This window comes from Zootoca vivipara, chromosome 7 (assembly GCF_963506605.1).
Source record: "Zootoca vivipara chromosome 7, rZooViv1.1, whole genome shotgun sequence".
Classification (NCBI taxonomy): Eukaryota; Metazoa; Chordata; class Lepidosauria; order Squamata; family Lacertidae; genus Zootoca; species Zootoca vivipara.
Genome location: NC_083282.1, coordinates 53,218,842 through 53,244,258, shown reverse-complemented (window position 1 = coordinate 53,244,258; position 25,417 = coordinate 53,218,842). Strand labels below are relative to the sequence as shown.

The 25,417-nt window shown below is 44.4% G+C and overlaps 1 protein-coding gene across 4 annotated transcripts; it reads left to right on the top strand.

Annotated features, from left to right (window-relative positions):
- The first annotated feature begins 108 nt into the window (after nucleotides 1-108).
- On the top strand, nucleotides 109-24,221 carry FRS3 (fibroblast growth factor receptor substrate 3). Of its 4 annotated transcripts, XM_035122181.2 has the most exons (9): nucleotides 109-224; nucleotides 1,318-1,529; nucleotides 6,043-6,136; nucleotides 8,546-8,682; nucleotides 9,109-9,197; nucleotides 10,057-10,243; nucleotides 14,070-14,231; nucleotides 15,196-15,353; nucleotides 16,994-24,221. In XM_035122181.2, the coding sequence occupies exons 5-9, from the start codon at nucleotides 9,132-9,134 to the stop codon at nucleotides 17,933-17,935; spliced, it is 1,515 nt and encodes a 504-aa protein (XP_034978072.1). In that variant the 5' UTR covers nucleotides 109-224; nucleotides 1,318-1,529; nucleotides 6,043-6,136; nucleotides 8,546-8,682; nucleotides 9,109-9,131; the 3' UTR covers nucleotides 17,936-24,221. The 4 variants fall into 4 exon arrangements, with proteins under 4 accessions (XP_034978072.1, XP_034978073.1, XP_060133029.1 ...); XM_035122182.2 differs by lacking the exon at nucleotides 6,043-6,136; XM_060277046.1 differs by having other exon boundaries at nucleotides 6,043-8,682.
- The last annotated feature ends 1,196 nt before the right edge of the window (nucleotides 24,222-25,417 follow it).

Here is a 25,417-nt window from a genome sequence, read left to right as displayed (position 1 = left end):
CCTGCGACCTGAGCCATGCGCGCGCAGCTCCCCCTGGTGGCCATTGAGAGAACCCTCGGGATCCCGAACACTAACCGGCTTCCGGTTGGACTTGGAACTTTCATTTTGCGCCGGGCGAGAAGAGCTGCGAGAGCGCAGCGTTTCTGCACGCGAGCCGGTGGCGCATTAAATTGCCTGCAGCCAATCGCCGGTTTGGAGGCTGAGCGACTGAATTGCAACCCCAGGTACTACGTCGTAGCGGCGGCGGAGGCAGCGACGCACACAAAATTCCTGTCGCAGCGTTCTGAAGCGCTGCTTGCTTGACAACCCCGGTGATCCCGGTACACCCGCTCCCGCCTGCCCCAGCCAACGCGGCCGGTGGCGGGCACGATGGGAGTCGGAGTCCGCGCCTCCATCCGCGCAGCGCTGCCGCTGCTTCAGGGAATCAGAGAATCATACAATTGTATAGTTGGAAAGGGATCCCGAGGGTCATCTAGGCCAACCCACTGCAGCGCAGGAGCCTTTTGCTCAACTTGGGTCTCGAACCTACGACCCTTAGATTAAGTCTCTCTCGCTCTACCGACAGCGTGGAGGCCATTTCTGAGATTAGCCTCCTCGGATGCTTTGTCACCCGAGGAGGAGGAGGGTCTTTCGCCGGCTGGAAAGCAACTGCTAGAGTCCCCAAAACTGGCCAATTGGGAAAGAGTTCATCCGCCCCCTCCTCCCTGGCACTGTGGCCGAGATAAGTTTCCCAGCCCCTGCCAGGACTACGGACCGAGCGGCCAAGCACACAACGACCCTGGGCAAAGATTGCTCCTCTCCTCCGCCTTATTTCCATGTGGGAATCATAACACAGAATATGGAGAATCGTAGGGTTGGACGTTGGGCTACATGGCAGCTTTTGTTGACAATCCCCTTTCAGCGTTAGCTGCGCCTGCCGTTTCCAATTCCAGCAGTGGGCTACCCCGCAGGGTTGTCGCTAGCCATTAGTTCTTGGCCATTGCTCTCTAAATCTGCAGCTAACTGAGCTCTTCTATATTGCATTTGGGTTGACTATTTTTAATGCTAAAAACCGCGTTGTTTTAACAAAGAAGACCACATACATTTCAGACGAACCAAGACCTGAGTTCAGAAACCTTTTTTTTGGGGGGGGTCACAGACAGATCCGCCTTCCCCCCCCCCGCCTTCCCCCTTTGCTTTCTTAATGGCAGCTGTCGCTTTGCCCCGCAGAAGATGGGGGGGGAGAGAAAGGGAGGGAAATGGCGTCAAAAGCATCCAGGAAGTCCCGTCACTAGACCATGAAATCATCACTCTACTTTTTTTTTCCTTTTTACAAAGTCTACACTGGTGGGCGCTTTTCCTCGCCTGCCCGGCTTGCCTTGGGCCCGGGTCCTCCTGCCGGCGAGTGACGCTCTAGGCTGCGTTCGTCCGCTCGCTGCTCCCAGCGTCCCCGGCCGGAGCTGGACTTGGGGAGAAGGGGCGGCGGCGGCGGCGGCCACTCTGCTTCCCCCGCTGCTGACGGCTCCCTCCGCGCCTGGATAACGCCGCAGGTACGGAATAATCTCCCCTCTCTGCCCACGGCCAGCCTGCGCGGTATCCCTAGGCCAGGCTCTCGGTCAGGTCCCGGGTCACCCCATCCCCTCCCCAGGACAGCAAGCCTCCCCTCTCCCCGCACCTGTCGTATCTCCTCCACAGCCCAGTATTCATTACCATTATTCATTGCTGTTATTTATTACCCTCCTTTTCAAGTCACGGTCCCCCCCCCCAAATACACGGGCACCTCGCACGCTTGTTTTCCTCGTGTGCTCACGTGCAGCCTCTCAGGGGTCGCCTCCCCCCAATAATCTCCCTCCTCCCTTCACCATCTATCTCCCAGGGCTTGCATCCTTTTTCATGGTTTTTCTTCACCTCTCAGCCATTGCACTATTAATGCCAGGTAGTCGTCAGTCAAGCAAACACCTCGCTCCCTCGCATGCAAGTGATGAATCACTGTAGTTGGTGTGGTACTCTGTAACTCTCTGTGACGCTGCTCTCACTGGTTGTGTGAAGGCGTCTTGAGGGTTTTTCCTGCTTTCCTAGACTAAACACTGAAAGCGGTTGGTGGAGCCCTTTTTTTTGCATAGCAGGAGTACATTTTACCTGCCCTCCCCAGCAGAAGGGTGGCATTTAGGATGTTCTGCATCTTTCTTCCTTGTCAATCGCCTTGTCTTGCTTTGGCTTTTAATATTTCCTTTCACTCATCTCTTGTGTATTGCTGCCTTTTTCACAAATGCTTTATCGTCGGATGTCAGGACCGATATTGGATGCTGAGCCAGTTCCTTGGGTTGACTGGCAGTTGCTCTCTAGGATTTGGAACTAGTTAAGCATGCTAATTTTTCAATGTTTAGCAAGAAGCAAGTCCTTTTAAGACATCACAAAGTTTGCATACGGCTGCTCCAGGTATAGTGGGAAGGGAAGCTAACCTGTGATGGTTCATGAGCTCTGAAGAAGCAGAAAAGAATAAAAGGGTTTTCAAGCAAGGTATGTATGGCTCGCCATGCAATCCTATGCATAGCTACATACTCTTAGTGAATTCAATGGGACTTACTCCTAGGTAGGTTTATATCGGATTGCAGTTTCAGATATGTTTTGGATTGGAATGATACAAGTGGTACCATTTTTCATTTATATCTATATATCTAAATAAATATATAAGCACTTTTGGGAAACTTGCCTTGATAACTGTGATGAGTGCATTACAGATGCTAAGTACAGTAGTGTAAAGGCCCTTGGCTAAAAGCAATAAATATGGCTGACAGTCATCTCCTAGGCCAGGCATCCCCAAACTTCGGCCCTCCAGATGTTTTGGACTACAATTCCCATCTTCCCCGACCACTGGTCCTGTTAGCTAGGGATCATGGGAGTTGTAGGCCAAAACATCTGGAGGGCCGCAGTTTGGGGATGCCTGTCCTAGGCTCAGAATAATTTATGCAAATTAGTCAGATTTCAGGGGTCAGTCTTTCAAATGATTTCTACTTTTTCTCAAGGGTTTTGGTGGCATAAAGCAGGAAGGAAGGGGAACCAAGACTGGGCGACAGTGGAATTGGGGTGCAGGTAAAGTATCCAGGGCCCAGAAACTCTGTTATTCTGATCATTAGAAACCTCACATATTATTATTTTAATGGGCAAAACTAGATTTGAATGGTATAAAAAATAAGCCATTTGTACATTGCTGAAAACCATTGACTTGGAACCAATTGGACTTCTCTGTGAGGTGGTTTGTTTGTTTTTTTAAAAAAATGAGTTGTGTATCTTTCAGCCATGGCTTTAATGGGAATGCAGTTCTGATTTATAACATGTGCAAATTGAAACTGTACATGGAAAGCTGCCCTTAGTGTCCAGTAAATACAATCAACATAGTTTCCAAATTTTCCTTGGAGCCATGAGGGTTTTACACAAAACCACTGCTGTGATTCTCAACTCCAATTTTTGCAGTAGCTAACCGTTAAATAATAGAATTGTAATGTTGGGAAGGTCCCTGAGGGTTATCTTGTCCAACCTCCTGCAATGCAGGAATCTCAACTAAAGCATCCACAACAAATGACCATCCAACCTTTTAAAAATGTCCAAAGAAGGAGAGTCCACCACCTTCCGAGAGAGTCTAGTCCACTGTCGAACAGCTCTTACCATCAGAAAGTTCTTCCTGATGTTTAGTCAGAATCTCCTTTCTTGTAACCTGAATACATTGGTTTGGGTCCTACTCTCCAGAACAGGAGAAAACAAGCTTGCTTCATATTCCCTTTAGATACCGGTATTTAGATGTTAGATAACCAATTCTGTAATCTTACAAACCCAGATAATATGCAAGAACCCTGAGTATATCCTTCGCTTGTGGTCTGCTTGAGAGCCATATAATTATTTGAAATTATCATTACAGTAGTTCAGTGCTAGTGAACTCTACATCTGCTTTCAGTTTTTGCAAATACAACCAGTGAAACAAGAAAAGGTGGTTCAGTTAGGTGTCAAAAGCAAATGTGATGTCTTGACATCAGTGTTTGTTTGTGTATAGGGTAAAGGTAAAGGTAAAGGTAAAGGGTGGGAAAGTGAATATTGAAAGATGTATTCAGGAACATGAAATTGAAATAGGTAGCAAATAAAACACTTAATTTCACTACCATAGATCAACTGACTTTAAGATGTATTTTACATCATTTGTTTTCTGAAAAGGACTCATTTATATACAGGTATTCAGAACAGATTGTCTGCCAAAAAAGAAATTCTTCTCCCACTGGGAGATGGGAAGTGTTTCCCCCCCAGAAGTTCCTGGGGAGCATTTTGAGAGTGGGATGGCTCCTCCCATCTTGCAAGCCAAGGTTAAGGAAACTTGGTTTTTGTTAGTGCATTGTAGCATGGAACCATGGTTAATGCCGGGAAGAAAATAAGGAAATTGTTTGCAGGAAACAAATGTTAATTATCTACAAGACTGAAGTGTTTGAAGACAGTTTTTAACTGTGTCTTAAAATGAGCAAGGAACTTTGTTGGGTGCTAGACACATAACTGTTGCATACAAGTTCCGTAATATGAATTTATGCTTGAATATACTACAACTTTGACTGATGAGACCTGCTTGTGTTGTTGCCAGGTCCCCTCTCATTACTCCACTGGGTAGTTGACAGCCTTTTAATCCTAAATATAAATTGGGAACTTTGAAATACAGTGGAACCTCAGTTTTCGAACATCTCAGCTGCTGAGCGTTTCGGAAGCTGAATGCCCCAAACCCAGAAGTGAAGGCTTCCATTTTCAAGCATGCCTCGGAAGTTGAATGGCTTCTGAGGCACATTTCTCATTTTTTCCCCATTCGCTTTGCCGACAGCTCTTTGTTCCTCGGTTTTCGAACATTTCGGAAGTCAAACGGTCTTCTGGAATGGATTACGTTCGAAAACCGAGGTTCAACTGTATATAGATTGCCCAGCATTTACACACCTGAGTGCTTAGTGCGGATGACTGTCTGTTTTCTTTCCTATATACAGTCATACCTCAGGTTACAGACACTTCAGATGGCGCGTTTTTGCGTTGTGCACCGTGCCGAACCTGGAAGTAGCGGAATGGGTTACTTCCGGGTTTCGGCGCATGCGCAAAAGTGCTAAATCACACTTTGTGTATGCGCAGAAGCGCCGAATCACTACCCACGTGTGTGCAGACACGGCACTGCGGGTTGCGAACGCTGTGGGTTGCGAATTTGCCTCCCACACGGATCACGTTCGCAACCTGAGCGTCCTCTGTACGTTGTTTGTGTTTGCCTTTAGGTATGCTGTTCTATATTAGAAATTTGATTTACTTTTTATAGGAATATGCGTTACAGATTTACATTCTCTAGGACTGGTAGATCATTAATGTTCTTTAGGTTAAGACCAGCGTTTCATTTTGATCCTGGCTGTACGTACGTACGTACGTACACACACACACACATTGTGAAAGCCTGTTATACTTTAAATTTCATTTTAATTTTCACTTAAAACCTACTTGATATGCTTTGTATGTTGTTGTGTTAAGATAATTTTACAGCAAGCTTTATGTCTGAGGCAAGCTACCATATATTAATTAACATGATGACAGAGAAAAGGGAAGTGTATCATTATGAAGGCACTTCCTGTTGCATAGGTTGAGTTCTGTTACGATGCAATGGGAACTCTTTCCTGTGCTGATCCCGTGGGAAATAGCTGCCAGCAGAACAATTTTAAAGTAGCAATCACCTGTAAATATTTTGTGTGGAAGCAACTTAGAGGTTTCAATAATAAATAACATTTTGATACCTTTTATCAGCTTTCAGTTGTGATGCCACATCCCTTGATGTTTTTAGTGATGAATCAACTAAATTTGTTCTAAAGGAGTTGATAATGTTTCACTTGAAATTCATTAGCATGTCACAACCCTACTATTCCTCCTTACATGCTAGGTTGAGACTGGTGCGCTTTGTACATGATGCCACTGTGAAAAATATTCTGAGTCATGTTAAGGGTATAACCTGAAGAGCTTCTCTGTAAGATACAGTAGTGATGTTTGTTGTATATTAATTGGTTACAGAATGTTTGGCACTTCATGCCTGTGCAAAGGAAATGTAATTTACAGCCAAGCCGGAGGCAGCAGGAAAAACAGCCAACAAAAACATGGAAGACAGGTGAGCTTCCAGAGGATGGAAAAGGGCAGGCACTATTCCTGTTGATAAACCAAGACACTAGAGGCTTTTTAGTTTGCTTTCCATCTTAATTTTTTTAATTAATCATTTTACTAAGAGCAGGAGGAGTTTTCAGTCATGGCCAAGAAGTGGAGCAAATCACTCAAGGAATTTCTGGAATCCAGAAGCATTAGGAAATTCTAAAACTCTGGTTGATAAAAATAATCTTTAGACCTCAGGTGTGTTGTAATTTCTTGAATGACTAAGTTGGCTTGTCTTCATTTTCTCACTTTTACTAATTTGCCTTGCTGCAATCCCATTGCTCGTTTATTAAAAAATACCCACCACATTCCACACTAGTCTCTGTGTATTTCTTACTTCTCAGTTCTAATTGGTGTAGTTTGAGGCTTATGGATTTCAAACTTTCTGCCTGGTTGAAATGCTTCCCACACCAACTTCTCTGCCAAGGAACACCTGCACAGGATTTTGGGAAGCTTTGCGAGAGGGACAAACTCAGTTCATAAGGGCCACTGGAGAAGACTATTAGACCTCAAGGTTGCCCCATGAACTGTGTGTGTGCCCTTGAAGACACCCAGCATTTCCCTGGGGCTGCACATTACAAGGGGAAATCAGTAGTAATGGGAAGGAAGTTTTTCTGTCTCTACTGGTCTTTTCCATTGCCAGAACTCCTGATACACTTCTTAGGAACCTGCATTGTCCCCCAAAACACGTTTGAAAAACCACTGCTTTGTGCGAAGGTAATTCAAAAGCATGTGTTATCTGAGCTTTAGACCATCTACTAACTTATTTTATGCAAATACTGGGCCAAAATTATGTGTGTATACCCCACTTTTTAAATGAACGATATACAAATGATCTGGGTGGTGTTAACCCATCTGAGTAAAGGCTATTGCTTATAAGGATTACTTCTGCAATAACTACTTGAGATATGGGTGTGGACCAACCTCTATGGAAGGTGTTCAGCTGCAGCTTTGCTGCCTGAGGCATGTAAATGAAGGAAGCCACAACTTAAGATCTATTAGCACAATTCTGTATATGTCTACTGAGAAGTCCCATTGACTTCAGTGGGGCTTACTCCCATGTCATTGAGTATCGGATTACATTCTAAATTGCCTAAATATGAGGCAATCATCTTTTCAGGGTTGAGTGCATTTTAAAGTAGCAATGGAAAATTTCACTTTTGTCAGATATCCATGCCCAAATGGAAACAAGAAAAATGTATTTTATATTACTTATAGTCTCTAAATTAAAGTTAGATCTCCTTTAGTCAGTCAGATATGGTGCAATAGTAGTTTTATTCAAAACACTGATTTTTCAGTAGCAATGAAGAGGAAGAGAAATACTAATTGCAAAAAAACGAGCTGTTCTGAAACAATGACATTATGCTGTAGATCGTTGTACTCAACTATGTTGAGAATGCTATCCAAATAAAAATGCATGTGAAAAATATCATTAGCTTTTAGCCCAAACCCCCAATCATAACGCAGACAGTTAAAACTAAAATAGACAACCCTTAGGGCACAAAGGTTTAGTCACTGGAAGGGCATCCCAAGAGCCGTAGGTTTTTGTGGATTCAATATTCCTATCTGTGGCCAGAGAGAGGTCTGCCCTTGGAAGTTCCCTTCCAGCCTTTACAAAAAGGACCATTGCCATTGCCTTTTACTGACAGTGGAGAAGGCATGAACGTTTTTTTTTCTTTTTGGGGGGGATCAAAGGAAGCTGATGGATCCAAAACCCTTCTGTTACTCTTGAGGATGCAGAGGTGGGGAAGAATTCCAGCCCTGGCATTGGCATATATATTTCTATCTCCTCCAACCAGCCTCTCCCCCACCACCCAGCTTCTGCCCTGACTGGTGTGAGACCAGTAAAACTCTACACAGACTCTCCCCCACTTGCCCTCATTGAATTGCTTTATCTGTTACTATTAGAAGCCAAAGTGATGCCTTGAATGCACTTGTACAGAGAACAAGGTGTCTGCTCCTAAATGGCATCCAAACGTATGAACAAAGCCTGCCTGATAGAACAAAATGGAGCACAGCATCATTTCACTCTGGGTCACTCTGGATTCCTGGGTCATTTTCCAAAGGCAGTTTCTTTTCTTGCTTTTATGCAAAGGGTCATAGTGAGAAACTAAATTAAGACTAGAACATAGTAAAGGTGAAAGTGATACGGTTGCCAATCCAAGCTTTCATTTTAGGGTGAATTGCTATCCATCGTGTTCAGATAGATGAACTTTTAAAAGTGATGACAAACATTACTGATACAATTTTACTTTACAGTAAATAATAGGCAACCCTTAAAAAAATTGTGATAACAAATAGTGCAAATTCGTACTGCTGCATTCTTTTTAAATATTCTTTCTGTTTCTCTTGATTCTGTTCTCTGTATCAGGTGAAGGATGGCACAGTTCCTCTGAAGCTGTAGGCAACTTCTTGACATCCTGGTTACCATGACACCCAGCAGAGGACTGTGGGGGGAAAGTGGGAATTCCTCCCCTCCCCTTAAATGCTACTAATGGCCATGGCTGGGTAAGGATTGAGCAAGGCATTAAGATTCCAGAGTTATATTTCTTCATTTATGTTTCAACTCTGAAATCCTACCCTAAGGTTTGACAGTACTATCCTCATGGAGTAATTCTAAATATAGAAAGCAATTAAATTGTCCCCAAATGGTTGTGCCATTGTTTTGGTCTTTTCCTTAGCATGGATGGAATACGAACATTCTTCACTTTGAAAATAATCACACTTGCAAAACTCAAATTCCCTTACAGCCACTCTGTGTTGCTGCTCACATGTGGTCTTGCTGGAGGTGCTCCCCATCTCTCACATGCAACCAGTGGAGTGACATTAATTCTGGAATGTTTCCAAGGTTTGGCAGAGAGGAGATGACTTGTGTTTTGCTTTTCTTCAAGCTGTGTTTGGAGGGCTAGAAATCTTTTTCTCATTACATTTTAGGATTTGCCTGGTGTGCTGACATCATGGGGAGTTGCTGTAGCTGCCCATGCAGAGACAGTGTTCCAGATCACCACCCCACCAAGTTTAAGGTAACATGTTTATTCATCCTATTCAAAGTGTTCTACCACTAGACTTTTTCATAGTTAGTTAAGGCACACAAAACTTCATGCCATCAAGGTATTAAAGTAGCTAAGAGCAGCCATTTCTACAGAGGAGACAATTGAAATCCTTCTGTGGTTTTGCATTCCTACCTCTTGAGTTTGGAAAGGTTCCTGTTCTCTGTGCGTTTTATTTGGTAGTAGTGTAGAGGTCATGCCGTTCAGCTTCCCAGTTAAGTTGCCTCTTAGTAGATAATAAAAAGCAAGGAAAGCTATCTTGGTCCGTAAGAAAAATACACCCCAACACACATTTGGCTTAATATCTAGCCTGTTGAAGAGTTATGAAGAATCTGAAAGCTTGCTTGCTGTTTTGTGACATTTTAGTTGAACCTCACTCTCTCTTAAAATTACTTATGAGATCAGTCACTTTAATGGCTCATTCCACTCGGTAGTTTTAGTTATTAGGCCAGTGTTGGGTAGTAAGTCTTGGGTTAGCTTGTAATAGGGATATAGCTTGAGTACAAGTGTAGCCAATAATAGAGGCAGGAGTCTCTTGGGGTATAGAATAACAACTCTTGTGCCTAAAATCTTGTTGTGGACTGGGCTAGCAGCCTCCAAGTAAATTGGACTGACTGATCTATTTCCCTGACAGCGAAGTCATCCCAAAAGAATTCCACCATTCTACAAGAGCCAAAGTAATTGTATCAAGGAGATACTGTTGGGACTGTGTTTTGCTTTGCAAACACAGCCCATTTGTATATTTGTTTTATATGGTATTTGTTCTGCCTACTAAGGTACTATTTGGCACAATGCCTGGAGCTCCTGACAATAGGTTTTGGTGTTTCTGCAGGTGACAAATGTCGACGATGAGGGCAACGAGCTGGGCTCGGGGATTATGGAGTTGACACAGAGGGAGCTTGTTTTGCACACACACAAACGCGATGCTGTTCGGTGGCCATACCTCTGCTTGCGTCGCTATGGCTATGACTCCAACCTCTTCTCCTTTGAGAGTGGGCGCCGATGCCTGACTGGCCAGGGTATGTGCATTTCTCAGCAGGGACAATGGCTTCGAAATGTCCTTGCTGCAGAAGGCTTGGAAGTTGGGATAACAGTGAATTTCTCTCCTCATGGCATGTTGTAAATCTGATCCTTGTGCAGAAACCATTCTCTCCTCCTGTAATATACAGGGCAAATTTTCAGTACCACCTTTGGCTAAATGTTGATTATGATCATTTGTGAATGCAGTGAGACTTGGGACTTTGGGATCTGTGCTTTGCTAAACTATGAGGTCACTCAGATCGTTCAGTTACTGGCATTCTGATAGCAGTTATACCACTTTTAAAATATGTCCGATAACTCGATATTTTTAAATTTTAAACTTACTATTAAATGGATAATAGTGAGGCAGTCAGTTAAGTTTTAATAGAATTGAAATCTGACACCATATCATAAGAAGATCAATTCTGTCCTGCTGGGTCATATAAAAGGTCCATTTCTAGTCTCCATAAGCGCCCAGCCAATATTTGTGTAGTAATAGAAATTAGAAGGGAAAATGGTCATTAGCAGAGTACATAACCCCTGCTGCAATATCCCTTGATATTCCTTGAGAACCACATGCAAGGGTCTCTTAAGATATGCTTTAGATACATGACCAATCCAAACCAAGTTCCCCTGAGTAGCCGTGATTGGCAAGTGATATTGAAACCATGGTTTGAACCTCTGTTTTAACTAAGGAAACTTGACTTGTATTTGTGATTTGTGTTAGTGCACATGCAATATCTGGGCCGTCTTTAGCATATGTGGTGCCGGGGTGCAAAGATCCGTCCAGTGCCCCCAAATTACTGTATTTTTCCATGTATTAGACGAGGTCGTCCTATACACGGATAGTACTGGGGTGGTGGTGGAAGGTGTGCACTGCCAGCCTCCTGGTTGGGGGGTGCACAACTCTCCCCCATGCCACTGTGGGAGGAGAGCGTTTGAGAGGGAAGCTGCACACCCTCCAGCCATCTGGCACCCCCCAGAATTCGGCGCCGGGGTGCCCTGCGTCCCTTGCACCCCTGGGTAAAGATGGCCCTGTGCAATATGTTACTATGGGCTATGTGGGCAGGGATGATGGTGGACTGGAGTGGATCATGCTGTGGTTACTCTGGCTTGCTCCCAGCTTGCAAACCATGGTTTGTTCAGGTGCCAACATCGGTTTGTGCCAGCAATTTGTGTCTGCATTACCCAATACATAATGATAAATCACAAAAAATCTCCATCCCCACCCCTCCCCACCCCTTCTCTACATAAGTGCCTGGAAACTTCCATTTCACTGTATCTGAAGAAGTGTGCATGCACACGAAAGCTCATACCAAAATAAAAACTTAGTTGGTCTTTAAGGTGCTACTGAAGGAATTTTTTTATTTTACTTCAAAGTGCTGTAGTTAGAAAGCCAGGTCTCATATTCACGGGTTGTAGGCCCTGCTGTTTCCTTGGACTTCTCTACACAAGTGAGTGTTCTTGGACTCATTGACATTTCCCTTCTTTTTTTATTCCCCTTCGAGTTTTTTTTTAAAAAAATAACAAAAACAACAACAATAAACTCTTCTTTTCTTTGAATGATCCTTGCCTTTATGCTGGGAACAATAAGGCAGAAACAGAGTAGGAGTTATTTGGGTTTTGTTTTTTCGAAAACCGAGAACATTTTCCTTCAGAATAGCAGCTGTTGTTGCCATGCTCTTGTCCTGGTTGCTATGGTTTTTTTGTGCGTGTTTGTGCGTGCCGATGTCCGATTGGTTAACTCAGTATAGTCAGACAATTGATAGAAATATTTATGGGGGAAGGGGAAGTGTTGGCAGTTTGATATACCATAAAAATGGGGGTCCCTCCCATTCGTGTACCCATTTCAGTTCATGCTGGTCAATAAGAAGTCAATGAGAATGATCTGGTGGAAAGGATATAACTCCAAAACTGAGCTAGATGGAAATGAGATGGAAAATGGAATGTTTTGCTGTTCATGCCTTACCTCTGCTATTACAGGCTTACTGTGCCCAACACAAGCCTTATTTTGCTACTTCCTTACTCGTTCTCTCTTTCTCACCTTTTGTCTCCCTCTTTTGTACTGGGATATAGAAAGGGGCAGGGTGGGTGGATAAGAGAAGGGACGGAATTGTTGAGAAAAAATATATTTCAATTTTTCATTAAAACTTTTTTCAGAAGACATCCACCACCCTAACGTTATAATAAAATGCCTCATTTCCGCCAACAGTTCTGGATTGTGCTCTAATCACGAAGAGAATTCTCGCTTTCTGTGGTAGAGGAATGTGTTTAAACAGGTTCAATGTATTCTTCATCGTCAGAATAGTGTAACAAGCTGGTCAGACCATAACTTCTCCTCCCCACCTTTTTCTGTCTGTCTCTGTAGCTGTAAATAGCTGCCTGCAGAGAAAAATGTACAACATTCAAGGAGCTTCAAAGACAAAAAACCAGCCCTGTCTCCCATATGAAGTGTTCTTTCTTCCTCTTGCAAATAGTGTGTTTGCATATTTTCAGAAGGCTGTGTTCTGGTGGCCTCAGCATGCAAACATCAGGCTGGTGACAAGGAGCAGGACTTTTTCAATGCCTCTGGAACTCTCTCCTCAAGGACATTGGTCTGCAGTAATGGACAACACAGAGGGGCTATGCCATTTACCCGACCTTCCTCCAGCTAAGTCGCTGCTGGGATGAAAATGGGGAGGGGCAAAGTGGCAGCAAGGTTGGTGTGGTGCAAATCCAGTGCTCCTGCTGACTTGTTTGCACCCCTCCAACCTCATTGCCACCTTGCACCTCCTTTTCTCTGTCCCAATATGCAGCAGCAATTTGGGTGGAGGGAGGTAAGGTAGATGAGGCAGCTCCACTGTGCTGTCCACTACTACCTACCTGGCCTCCTTGAATTTACTCTTTAGGCAAGTGCACAGCGGAATCATAACTATTTTAAAAAGACTTTGGTTAATTTTAATGTTGCTAGTTTTCTTTTCTTGGATTAGTCAGTGGTCTTTGATTTTAATTTGTATGTGTTTTTATTATACAGAGGCACTATTCCAAACAACTTTTATATTATTTATGCGATGATGACATATAATTATATTCATTAATTAATAAATAAGGTATTAATTGATTTACAGGTACATTATATCAGCGGTATGTTGATGTTAAATTTGTCAGATCTACTTTGCTTTTTTCTAAAACTCTAAGATCTCCCATCTAGAGCTGGTAGCAAAAGACACATTATTAGAACAACATGCCTCTGGTCACATTCTGAGCGTAAGGATCTGCTGTCACACCAGAACGAAACTGAGCACGTTTTAACATAAAAGTCAACTCCTGGTTCTCTTTCTTCATTTCAGCTGCCTAATTTGGTTTGGGAATCAGAAACCGCTTTTGATCTACTGTAGATTACCCCAAAATCTACCATTACACCCTGATCTACCTTCTGCCTGCTCCTTCTTTATATTGTTTTTTTTTATGCTGTAAGATATATATGGGGCCTAACTTCAGGCCCAAGGATAGGGTTATATATTTAAGTAAGTAAATATATTTACTTAATAGCAGTGCTATGGCATGCCCTAATGGCTCTTCTAAGACAAGATGCCTTTTCAATCTCAGGTGTTTCGATTTTGATTTGCGGTTTAATCCAGATGACTCTATCCATTTGGTTCATACGATTCTTTTATTCATTCCTGTTAAATCAGTTCCACCACCAACCCTGCCAAACTCTTAGCACTGGCATACGTGGCAGCAAATTTCATTGCATTGTGTAAGTATCTTCCCTGTAGAGACCCAGACTGCATGGCATTAAAACAAATCTTCCTCTTTTCTCCAACACTCTTGATATTTGCCTAGGAATTTTTGCATTCAAGTGCTCAAGAGCAGAGGAGATTTTCAACTTGCTGCAGGAACTGATGCAGTGTAACAGCATCAATGTGGTGGAAGAGCCTGTTGTCATCACAAGGAACAGTCATGCTGCTGAACTGGAACTGCCCCGGACACCCCAGACACCCAATAGTAAGGTCATCTCTCAATTTGTCAGACAGAGAGGGGAGTGGGGGTGTAGAGTTGTGTATTAGCCTTATGGCATCAACCACAGTTTGTTCCAGTGAGTAGGGAGGTGGAATATTTGTATGAGGCCAAACTGGCCTTTCCAAACCTTCCAGTAGGGCCCCGTGAAAGGCCCAAGAGTGTCCCTGCCTTTTGTACAATCCCCAGGGGATTTGGCACGATCAGTGTTTGGTTGGAACTCAGCCCTTCCACTGTAAAGAGCTTATAGCTGAGGCCAGAAGACCGGTATATCAGCAACTACTCTTCTGGTGGGCATTGCTGCAATGCTAGCTACCATATACTGGGAATGTGAGGCAGTGAGGAGTATGCCATGGGGCAGGTGCACTAGCAGAGTCAATCCAATGCTCTCATTATTTTGCCTGCACCATGCCAACATGCTTCCCCCCTCCCCCTTTCCCTTTTGGTAAGCAGCAATAACATACCTGCCAGGACCAGGCAAGCTGTTTCTGCAGTCTACTTCTCCAGTGTAGCCCTAGCACTTGTGGTATGCTTACTGTAAAGTCTTAAGTTTTGTGCTCCCTTGTTTCCAAGGCAACTGTTTAAAACGACAGTTGTCAGATCGTGTTTTGAACTCCACTGTAATTTCCATCAGAATCCGTCAAAGCTACTGTAGAAAGCATGCCTAGAATCTTTAGATTCTTGATGTCTGTATTGGGTTGAGAAATAAAAGTTTTGTTCTGTGCTTGGATTTGGCTTCGGAATTTCTACATCTCTACGTTTTGCCACAGGTAACCATATGGTTTGGTTTATAAGCAATATCCTTACAGTAGAGACCATCACTGATCGATCTATTTCCGCTAGCCTTTTGCTTGTTTTTACTTTGCAAATATGTACAGGATATTTTCTACGGCTAGTTTGGAGGCTCTGCTAGCTGTGCTCATGCTCTAAGGCTGATCTCATCTTTCTCCAGCTCTCGGATATACAGTTCCAGGGTTTCCCAATGGATTCCACAGCTTCCCTGTGGAGGCCTCATCCTGCCCTGCCGCGAGACATGCCTCCATGGGCAGCCTAAGGCATTCCTCAGTTGGCGAGGACTCCACACATGCCCTCATTGTCCCTGATGAGCAAGTAAGTTCTCCTTATGGTCAAGGCCAAATTAAGGTGGTTGGAGGCCCTGGTGCAGTTCCGAAAATAGGGCCCACCTGCCCCCGCAAAAGGAATGCAAGGAATAAGGTAGCTCAGAATAAGTCATGTGGTATTTTAAGGACTAATCCATTTATTATGGCAAAAGCTTTCGCAGACTAAAAAAAAATACTTTTGGAGTTTCTCAGCTCTCAGCAAAACCCCAACAAATTTTTTTTGCCAAGCTTGATAAACAAAAAGAAGATACTCTGAACACGTGCAGTCTCACATTTTAAGTGCACTAAACACATCATTGTTTTTGCTTACTTCCTGCCTTGAGCCAGTGATCTAATCTCAGCCTTACCTATATCACATGGCTGTTATGAAGATATAGAAGGAGGTATGATATGGTTGCAAAAGGAGACATTGTACTTGTATCACAGGCATCAAATTTTGGTTCCTTTTAACCAGAGTGATTTATCTTTATACTATAACCGGCTGTATTTTTTCTGCCTCCCTGCCTGTCTATTTCATGATAAGATGCATGAGTCCTACTTGGATTCATTTGTAAATACAGATACTTTTAATTCTGTGTTCACAATGAGCAGTGCAAGCTGAAGGAAAAGACAGAGAAAAATAGAGGTTAAATCAAGGATTAAAAAAATAATAATGAGAATTTTGATTAGTTGAGCTGTGTGATGAAAACGAAAATGAACAAGCCTTTCTGCTTTGTGGGAACTAAATCTAAACCTTTGTAGTCATTTATGTATAAACTAGTACAATCCTATGCATATTTACTCAGAAGTAAGTCTCGCCGTGTTTAATAGGGCTAATTCCCTAATAAGTGTATTTAGGATTACAACTTTATTATTAAGTTTACCTTCACTTTTGAAGGTAGTCATTTAAAGCTTAGTACGTGGTAAGTTGCTTCAGGGAGGTCTCATGCCACCTTATGGCAGAGATAGGGAACCAGTGGCCCTGCAGATGTGGTTGGGCTACAACTGCCACTATTGACCAGGCTGGCTGGGACTGATGGGAGTTGGAGCCAACATCATCACTTGCACTCCCATCTGAGCATGATTGGGGGGTGGGGTGGCTGAGCGCTCTTTACAGGGGTTTCTCCTCCTCTTTTAAGTCAGTCCCCTCTCCTGTGCTCAGATGGGATTGTGCGGACTGAGTGCAAGAGAGCAAGAGCTGAGCACTCTTGCAGCACTCTGGGGTGATATTTTAAAAGGTGGCAGGAACTGCTGCAGAGTGCCTGATTGCTCCCTTAGGCCCAATGATCAGCAGAATCAGCACCCCCAAACTGCGGCCCTCCAGATGTTTTGGCCTACAACTCCCATGATCCCTAGCTAACAGGACCAGTGGTCAGGGATGATGGGAATTGTAGTCCAAAACATCTGGAGGGCTGAAGTTTGGGGATGCCTGATCTAGAGGCTACAGGTTCCCCATCTCTGCTTTATGCTTATTTTGCCTCTCAGATCCATTACTGCAAGTCCCTCCTCTTCTGAAAGCAGACTCTCCTCCAGCCATGTCAACACTTCCAGGTGACACCTTGGTCCTTCACCATACCCCCCATGTATAGGTTTGTTGGCAGCTGTTGTTCTCCTGTTTGCCACCTCCTCATCTGTCTTCTCTCCTTGCAGTCCCACACCTATGTGAACACAACCAGCGGTGAGGAGGAGATGAGGGGCCGCCACTGCATGCACTCCTTGCCTGAAGTCCACCCTCCTGTTTCCCACCCCAGCCATAGCTGCTCGCTAGAGGACCGGAACCCCCAGGTTTACTTACAGCCAGGGGAGGTGAAGTTCATGTTGGGTCCTGCCCCTGGGTACAGGCACATGATGAAATGCGACGGCTTCTGCCGGCCCCATTGGGAGTGCGCAGGGCATATGTGCGCCCCCAACAACAACAACAACGAATGCAAAGACGAATGCCTCACCCCCAAGTATGTGTACGAGAACATCAACGGCCTCCTGCCATCTCGAGGTGCCTTGCTTCGCCGGGGCACCAGGCGCTTGAAAATTGCCCGTGAGGATCTGAACCCCCCCGGCTGCTCTCACCGCCGGGCCACCCTGCTGCACTATGAGAACCTGCCTTCGCTGCCGCCCGTGTGGGAGTGCCAGCCGCTAAGGCAGGACCAGGAGGAGGAGGACTCTGGCGATGCAATGACACCTTCCCCCAACGGTTACCCAGAACTCGAGGAAGACGACCCTTTGCAGAACTACATGAACTCGGAAAGCGCTGTGCTGCAGGGGGGCCTGCGCAGGGGGGGCTGCTTGCAGCGGCGCCGCAGCTGCACGCCCAACGTCTTCAATTTTGACTTCCGCCGGCCCTGCTCAGAGCAGCCAAGGCAGCTCAACTACATCCAGGTGGAACTGGAGGACGACCCCCACAAAGGGTGCCGGAGCACACCAGTCCCCTGTGCCTCACGTACGTCTGCCGCCCACCCAGCCCGTAGGACGGATTCCTATGCGGTCATTGACCTCAAAAAGACAGCAGCCATGTCCAACCTGCAGAGGGCGCTGCCTAGGGACGACGGGACTTCCAGGAAAACGCGGCATAACAGCACTGACCTGCCTCTCTAGGAGGAATGGCCGGCCTGAGCACCGCATTGTGGCTTCACACCTGCTCTTCAACTAATCATAGCATCATTGCCATCTTCCCATTGCTCCTCCTGTTTCCCAGTGCGATTCACTGGGATGGCTCCATCAAGCTAACTTGAGAAATGTAGCCTATTTGTGCCTCTTCCCAGCCCCCCATTTCTCCTGCCGTGTAGTTCTTGAAGTCTTGCCAAGTGTTTGAAAACTTGACTTGTTTGATAGCAGGGAGGGGGGAGCATTAGTGATCATGCTACTTGTTCTCCCCTCCCCTGCACCTTTATATAGGAATCATGTTTGGAAAGCTTTCCTGTTTCATCGGATCCTCTTGAGGATCCTACTGACAGAATGTGGGGTTTTTTTATGAAAAGCAAAGGAATATTGCAAAGAAGTGGGGGAAGAAACACTTCCAAAAACAGTACAGGTAGGGCATGAGGGCTAGAAAGTTTATACCTTTTTATTTTTGAAGGAATGCAGAAATATATTTATTTTTTAAATTCATGTTAATTTTATTTATTTATTTACTTGGGAGGTGGGGGGTTTCCTCTATTTATTTATTTATTTATTTATTTATTTATTTATGTCTGTCTGTCTGTCTGTCTGTCTGTCTGTCTGTCTGTCAAGAGTTGAAGTGCCAAGTAAATATAGAGTATAATGACTTTGTAGTTCATTCTTCTTTTGTGACATTGGGGATGGGGGAGGTCATTTGAGGAGGATCGCATCCACCCTCCCCCCCCACCTGCCAATTGAAGGCCAAATAGTGGCAGTAAGGAAGGAAGGGATTTAGTCTAGCAGACTAGCGCAGCTCCTTTGCAGAAGTTTGGAAATGAACGCAAGGATGATCCTAGCACTGCGTACTTACAAAGTTGGTTCCACATGCCGACAAATCTGATCTTGTAGCTCAAGTTCCTTTCTTATTGAATGTAATACACATCTCTCCATCGTTGCAGCAAAAAAGAACCATGGGACTGTAAATTGTCAACCCCTAACAAAAGCCCCTAACAAACTTTTCAACACTGCCTTGCTAGTAGCTCCGCAGAAACTTCCCAAGAAGCCAACCTTCTTATAGTAGTGCTAGGGAGGGATGTGGATTTAGGGGGCAGCTCACTCTTTTTCTGGTGTCCTTTGGAACTTCTCTCCCTCCACCTCACCTGATTGTGTGCCCATTTCTCAATTCCAGCAGCCTTTGTGACCCCTTCACACTGCTTCTTTGAATACTTTGGTGGATCCCAGCCCACCTTTTGTGGATATTCGGCGTCTAAATAGAGCTTTTTGCATAACTTTATTGACAAGCACCGCTTTGTTTCACTGTGACTGCCGGGGCTGGTTTAGACTAAAAATAACCCTACAGTAGGGAATGTGATTGTGGCCATTTCTTTTTGCTGCTGCAGTTCTTCCCCCAGAGGTGGCTTTTCCGGAGATAACTACAGTCCCGAGAAGCTGTTCAGCTTGATGGACTTTGTGCCCCTGAAGCCACTGGAAAAGCTCAGTATGTCTGAAGCCACTGGGAAAGTTCAGTAAGCCAAACATGAAGGTATTTTAGAGCTTCTGGAAGCTGCTTCATGGGTACTTTTTCTTAACTACTGTCTTGCAGACCACTGTACTGTTTCTTTTTTGTCAGTCACCATATTTTCATATTCAGGGGAAGGGTCCTTAGCTCAGTGGTAGAGCTCATGTCTTGCAAAGCATCAGTCTGTGGCATCTTCAGGTCGGGCTGAGAAAGGTTTTGAGAGCCGCTACTGGCAAGTCCGAGCCAGACTGATGGTACACAGCTGTTTCCCATGTTCTTATAGTCCACAGCTTCCATGTGGGAAGCTGTGTGAAAAGCTTATAAACTAAGGCCTGTGCACACACTACTGTTTCCTCTGGCTCCAGCGCACTCCACCCATTGTTGTTTGAGGCTCAGTGCACATGGCGTTAGCCACATTGAACATGCATCCTGTGTTTCCCCAAGAAATGCCTCTGTTTGATGTGTTTCTCCTCAAATCAGCTTCCATCCAATTTAGTTTAAGCCAAGATGTGCACAGTTCAGACAGCTGTTGCGCATGCACAGAGGACAGCACATGCGCAGATGAGCGCTTCCTGGAATAGGAGTCCAGAGGGGTTGCAGGCATGGGGGGGGGGAACAAATCAAGTACCACTGATTGGGTGATGGCACTCCTGACGCTGCTCTAGTGTGTACAAGAAGTGTAAAGGCAACTTGAAATGCAGCAGGGGAAAGCGACCTTGCTGTGTCTTTAGCTGCTCCTGCGTACGGACCCTCTTGCTCCATACAAGCTATTGTTCCCCCGCTCACTCCCCTTCGAACATCTTGTCTTTCCCACTTCTGTGTGAATACAGCCAGTGAAGATGTTTGTCAGTCAGTGTACTGGGATTCGAGACTGATTGTAATATCGCAGGTGCCACGTGAGACGTCACCTTGGATGGCTTGCATGGGGCGGCTGCTCCACATGGCTTCAGCAGGGCAGATGACCACAGTGGCGGTGCCAAATCTTCAGGATTTCCCCCTTGTTGCATCCATTGCAGTCTCGTGGACCACAGTTTAAGAACCACGGGTGTAGGGGGAAGGGGATCCCACAGTTAAGGTGGACAGTCTAGTCAGGAAGGTGCTTGGATTTATCTTAAAGATCACAATGGAACGTAGAGATGGATGTGCTAAATTTTAGAGCCCAAACCGAGATTTCTTTTTGGTGACAAGAGTAAAACAGCATGAAGAATCGTTGCAAATAGGTTTTATTTTTTTCTAAAAACATTTCAATGCAAAGTTTGTTTTTAAGGCAAAGGGCCATCAGTAGCCTTTCTTCTTACCTCATTTTGTACCGTTTCACTATTGAATATAGTATGAGAAAGTGAACAAGCAACCAAAGTGAGACCTGTGAGTTTTGTTGTCGGGGAAAGACTAGGCACATGCTCTGCATGCCCTTTCAATAGTCTTTCTTCTTACCTTATTTTGTACCAGGTTTTTTGTTTTTGTTTAAAATAAAGTTGTGGGGAAATCTTATTACCCCCAGCATGATTAAGGCAGGTTTAACTCTTAGTATTGATCTGCCCTTTGGAGACACAGACTGAATCAGTTGCAGTGAAACAAGCAGAGTGGGCTGCCACCTAGTGTTGTCTTTCAGAAGTGTATGTCCCTTTGTCATCAACTCTTCCCATAGCCTGCCTGTTAATTTTTTAGTAGATCTACAAGCACTCTTTGCACAGCCACTGACGCAATGGAACGTGGTGCTCTTCCGATCTTTTTGACCAGAAGTGCTAGGGATTCCACATTCTCCCTTGACAAAAGCTCATTAATACAGTGGTGCCTCGCTAGACGAATTTAATTCGGGTCAATTCGTATAACGAAAAATTTGTCTAGCAAATCCCATAGGAATGCATTGGAAAAAAATATATTATTTTTTTGCCCATAGGAACGCATTAATTGAATTTCAATGCATTCCTATGGGAAACCACGATTCGCTAGACAAATTTTTCGTAAAATGAATTTGTCTAGCGAGGCAACCTCCACTAGAAAAATCTCTTCGTTAAGCGAAAAATTCGTCTAGCGAGGCACCACTGTAGGTCCATGATGGGCACAAATTCAACAGGTGCAGCTTCCCCCATTATAGAGATGAGTGATGGAGAAAGCTACACATCTGGGATAGCTGCCTGCTGTAGACCTATTTGGGACAGACTTTCCTCCATCACAAAAAAGAGGCCGGGGTGGAGGGAAGGATGATAATTCTAAAGAGAGCCAAAAATTGGTCTTATAAATATTGATATTATAAAAATGGATCTTAAATAATTGCAATTTTCCCAGCCACATGTGGGACCTTTCTACTCTTCCACATAAGCCCGGAGCTTTTAATGAAAACTCATGGATAATCTATTTAATATAGATTCAGTTCAGCCCTTGATCAGCTTCCACAGCATGAAATCAGATGCATTTGGTTCTAGTAGTAGGCCTCATCAAGTCCAGCTTGTGACAAGAAAATACTTTCTTTGTTTCCTAATCATTTTTGTGTTGTTTTTCACGCAGTGGGTTGTCTTTGACCTTTTGATTTGCACATATTTGCCTTGCTTTTAAACAACCATTGACAAAATGTGGCTCAAGGGTGCAAGTGGAGCTTATTTTCTCTCATTTGTTACATGTGCCATGCTAGCCTTAATTAATAAAGCAAACGGAAGAAAAAGGCCTTTCCCCCCCTTTTGTAAACCAGCTGCTGTGCTGCCCCATCTCTGGATATAAGGTGCTCAGCATCCCAAGTGGATGCTTTTAAAGCTCTATCTGGTGCTATGAGAAAGACAATTAAGTTCAACGCAATGCTTTGGTCAACTTCCAAGGCAATGTCCTATTCTGTCCTAACTTGGATCGCCACGTTCCCCTCGCCCTGCAGAAACCCTATGCTTTTAGCAACAGTGTGTCAGGCAATCTCCCCCCCCCCCCAAGTATAGCTTTTCTTTGCATGGCCAATGTAGAAAGCTGTGGTTATTTATTGCCTCCCACACAACTGGTAAATGCACTGAGTCTCCCTCTGTTGGATGGGATGAGTAGGGAGGGAAAGTAAAATGACAACCTTAGACTACCTATGGGTTTATGACTTCTGTGATCTCATCCCCATGTTAGTCTGTATAGTCTGCATCAACTTTGTCTCATAGTGGGGGGAACAATAATCTGTAATCTAAGGGGATCTCCCAGCTTGCTGCTTTTCAAACTTTTCTTAGTCTTATAGCTTCCGGAACATTATATCCAAATCCCTTGGGTAGTAAAAATCAGCATTTAAAAGAGGAGCCTTAGTGGGTATGTATGTTTACCATTACAATGTCCACACCATTTCTCATGAGGCTGGAGCAGGAACTACAAGTTGTGAAGCTGAGTAATGGTGGCACCTACTCACTTCATAGGGGTATTATGAAGATTAACTGGTGTTTACAAAGGGTTTGAGCGACATAAGTGCCAAGAATAGTTACGACTGAAGTTAGTTTGTATGTCAAATGTAATCTCTGGTTGGTTGTGACTTTGGTTTTGCAGCCAGTGTGAAAGGGCTGTCCACATACCTCTTAATTCCCAATATACTTGCCATTGCTCCATAATGGGTGTACCTGTACTCTTGCTTGGGGAGTCATCTTGTCCCTTGTGGAAGAAGGGGTGACTATTTTTTATTTGCATTCGTAACTTTTCTTAACATTTGCCCCCAACAATTTTGCTTATATTTTCGCGTGGCTTGTTGACCCTTTCTTTAATTGCTGGATTGCATAAAAGCAGATTGGCACTGTCTTCTTAACAGCTGTGCCAATGACACAAGGTGCCATTTTCTCTTGTTCTAGTGGCAAGACAACCTGCATCTGCTAGTACAGGGCTGCGGGTGGCGCTGTGGGTTAAACCACTGAGCCTAGGGCTTGCCGATCAGAAGGTTGGGGTGAGCTCCCATTGCTCGGTCCCTGCTCCTGCCCACCTAGCAGTTTGAAAGCACGTCAAAGTGCAAGTAGATAAATAGGTACTGCTCCGGCAGGAAGGTAAATGGCATTTCCGTGCGCTGCTCTGGTTTGCCAGAAGCGGCTTAGTCATGCTGGCCACATGACCTGGAAGCTGTACGCCGGCTCCCTTGGCCAGTAAAGCGAGATGAGCACCGCAACCCCAGAGTCGTCTGCGACTGGACCCTAACGGTCAGGGGTCCCTTTAACTTTACCTTTACAGGCAGTAAAGGCACAGGTGTTCTGTTTCCTAGGGATTGTGGCCACCTCATCACGGTGTTCTCTCAGGAACTTTAACCTCTGGACTTCTGTGAAAATATGCTAAATTCCTACAGCTACTTTAGGAGAAAGAATCTAAACAGTTAGCTAAGGAAGTTACCAGATTGGCATATGCGAGCCAGTGACTAGGATGAGTGAGGGGAGGAATTGGGGAGGAATCTTGTTACATAAAGGGGATACCATTTCCTCTGCAAGTGATTCATTTTGAAAAGCCCAGCTTTAGCTAGGCAGATCTCAAGCTTTTACCCTGTGCAGTTTTCTTCATAGTTAACTAGTACTGATGTCTTTGCTGACTATCTGATGTGGCAGGAAAGCAAAGGCACTTGGGGATGCCCAGCTGCTCTGGCCACAAAAGCTGCTCTGTGGTTTGTTTCTTCACTGGTTCCTGTTGTGTATCCTCCATTCATTCTCTCTCTGTATCTCATCCGATCGTATCCTTCAAAGCAAATAGCATTAGCAGTGCCATGTGATTGAGGAGCGCTCGTGTCTTATTTTAATGTGCACTACGAATGTACCCAAAATAAATGAAATCTGATTACTATCTTTTGGAAGGCGTGGCTTGTTTTGATTTGCGAACAAATCATGAGTCAAGATCATTTTGGCTGTGACAAAATCTCCCTTCGTTACCTGCAGTCTGGGACTTTCCACAGCACTTCTACATAATCTCCATCCTTACTCTGGGTATGATGTCACACGAACTCTCTCAGATCTTATAGTTGACATTCATGTTAAACCTGTTCTTGTGTAGAGCTTGGCCCTATTCAAAAAAATAGTGGCTCAATCAAGCTCGAAATGGTTTTTCACCGTGATGCGACTGCAGAAATCTGTCCTCAATCACCAACAGCAGCACTATATACTGTGTGTCAGAATTCAGGGCATGCCTTTCGGTGTACAGTATGTACTTAGCTATGCTTAAAGAATGGAAGGTTTCGACCTGAGTCACAGGCAGGCAATCAAGGAATCCGTCCTTAAACACCAAGGTAGAGAAAGCATGCCCAGAAGTGGTAGAGAATTTGACGTCTAGTAAGAAAATCAGGGTGAAAATAGGTGCACTCTCAAATTCAGAGTCTCATTCTTGAATTGGGCCATGTTTGGGTCAGCATGGCTCATGGCATCATCAATAAAGAAAGTCCCCAAACTACTGGTAAAGGTTGAGGAACACTGACAAATGGGCCAGTTTCTAAGAGCCTAAAGCAATCTGCACCCTGATTTGAGTTTTCCACTTTTTCTGAGCTATGAAAAACCACATTTTCCATGTGAAGTTTCAGTCAATGGCTTGTAAGAATTATCCTGGATCTCTACAATGCATTCTCTCCCACTGCATTATCTGGAAAATGGGGATGGGGGGGGGATATGGAGATGGTCCTACGGAATACCTACGGTACTTCTCAGAACTTAATCCAACCGAGACAATTTTGTTGGTTTATTTAATTTATTGCTGCCCTTCCTCCCAAATGAGCCCAATTCAGTACAAGCTGGAATGATTTAAAATATTTGGTTTGGACATGTGGAACCCTGGTTCAAATCTCTCTGCTCAGCCATGAAACTCACTTAAGGTAGTGACCATGGCCTACAGTAAACTGCAATGTAGATTAAATTCTTGGCTGGTTGAGTCTAGAACAACTGTAGGATGTCACAGAAGGACGAAGACTTATAAACATTAATGCTTTTGGGCACCTGAACACAAACACAATGTTCCCCAGCCTCAGGAAGAAATGCTGTTGTGTAGAGTCAGAT

Excerpts from the sequence above, each read along its gene's own strand:
- FRS3 (XM_035122182.2), top strand. The coding sequence starts at position 9,132 with ATGGGGAGTTGCTGTAGCTGCCCATGCAGAGACAGTGTTCCAGATCAC. Across the intron at positions 9,198-10,056 it reads ACCACCCCACCAAGTTTAAG|GTGACAAATGTCGACGATGA; the intron begins GTAACATGTTTA and ends GTGTTTCTGCAG. Across the intron at positions 14,232-15,195 it reads GACACCCCAGACACCCAATA|CTCTCGGATATACAGTTCCA; the intron begins GTAAGGTCATCT and ends ATCTTTCTCCAG.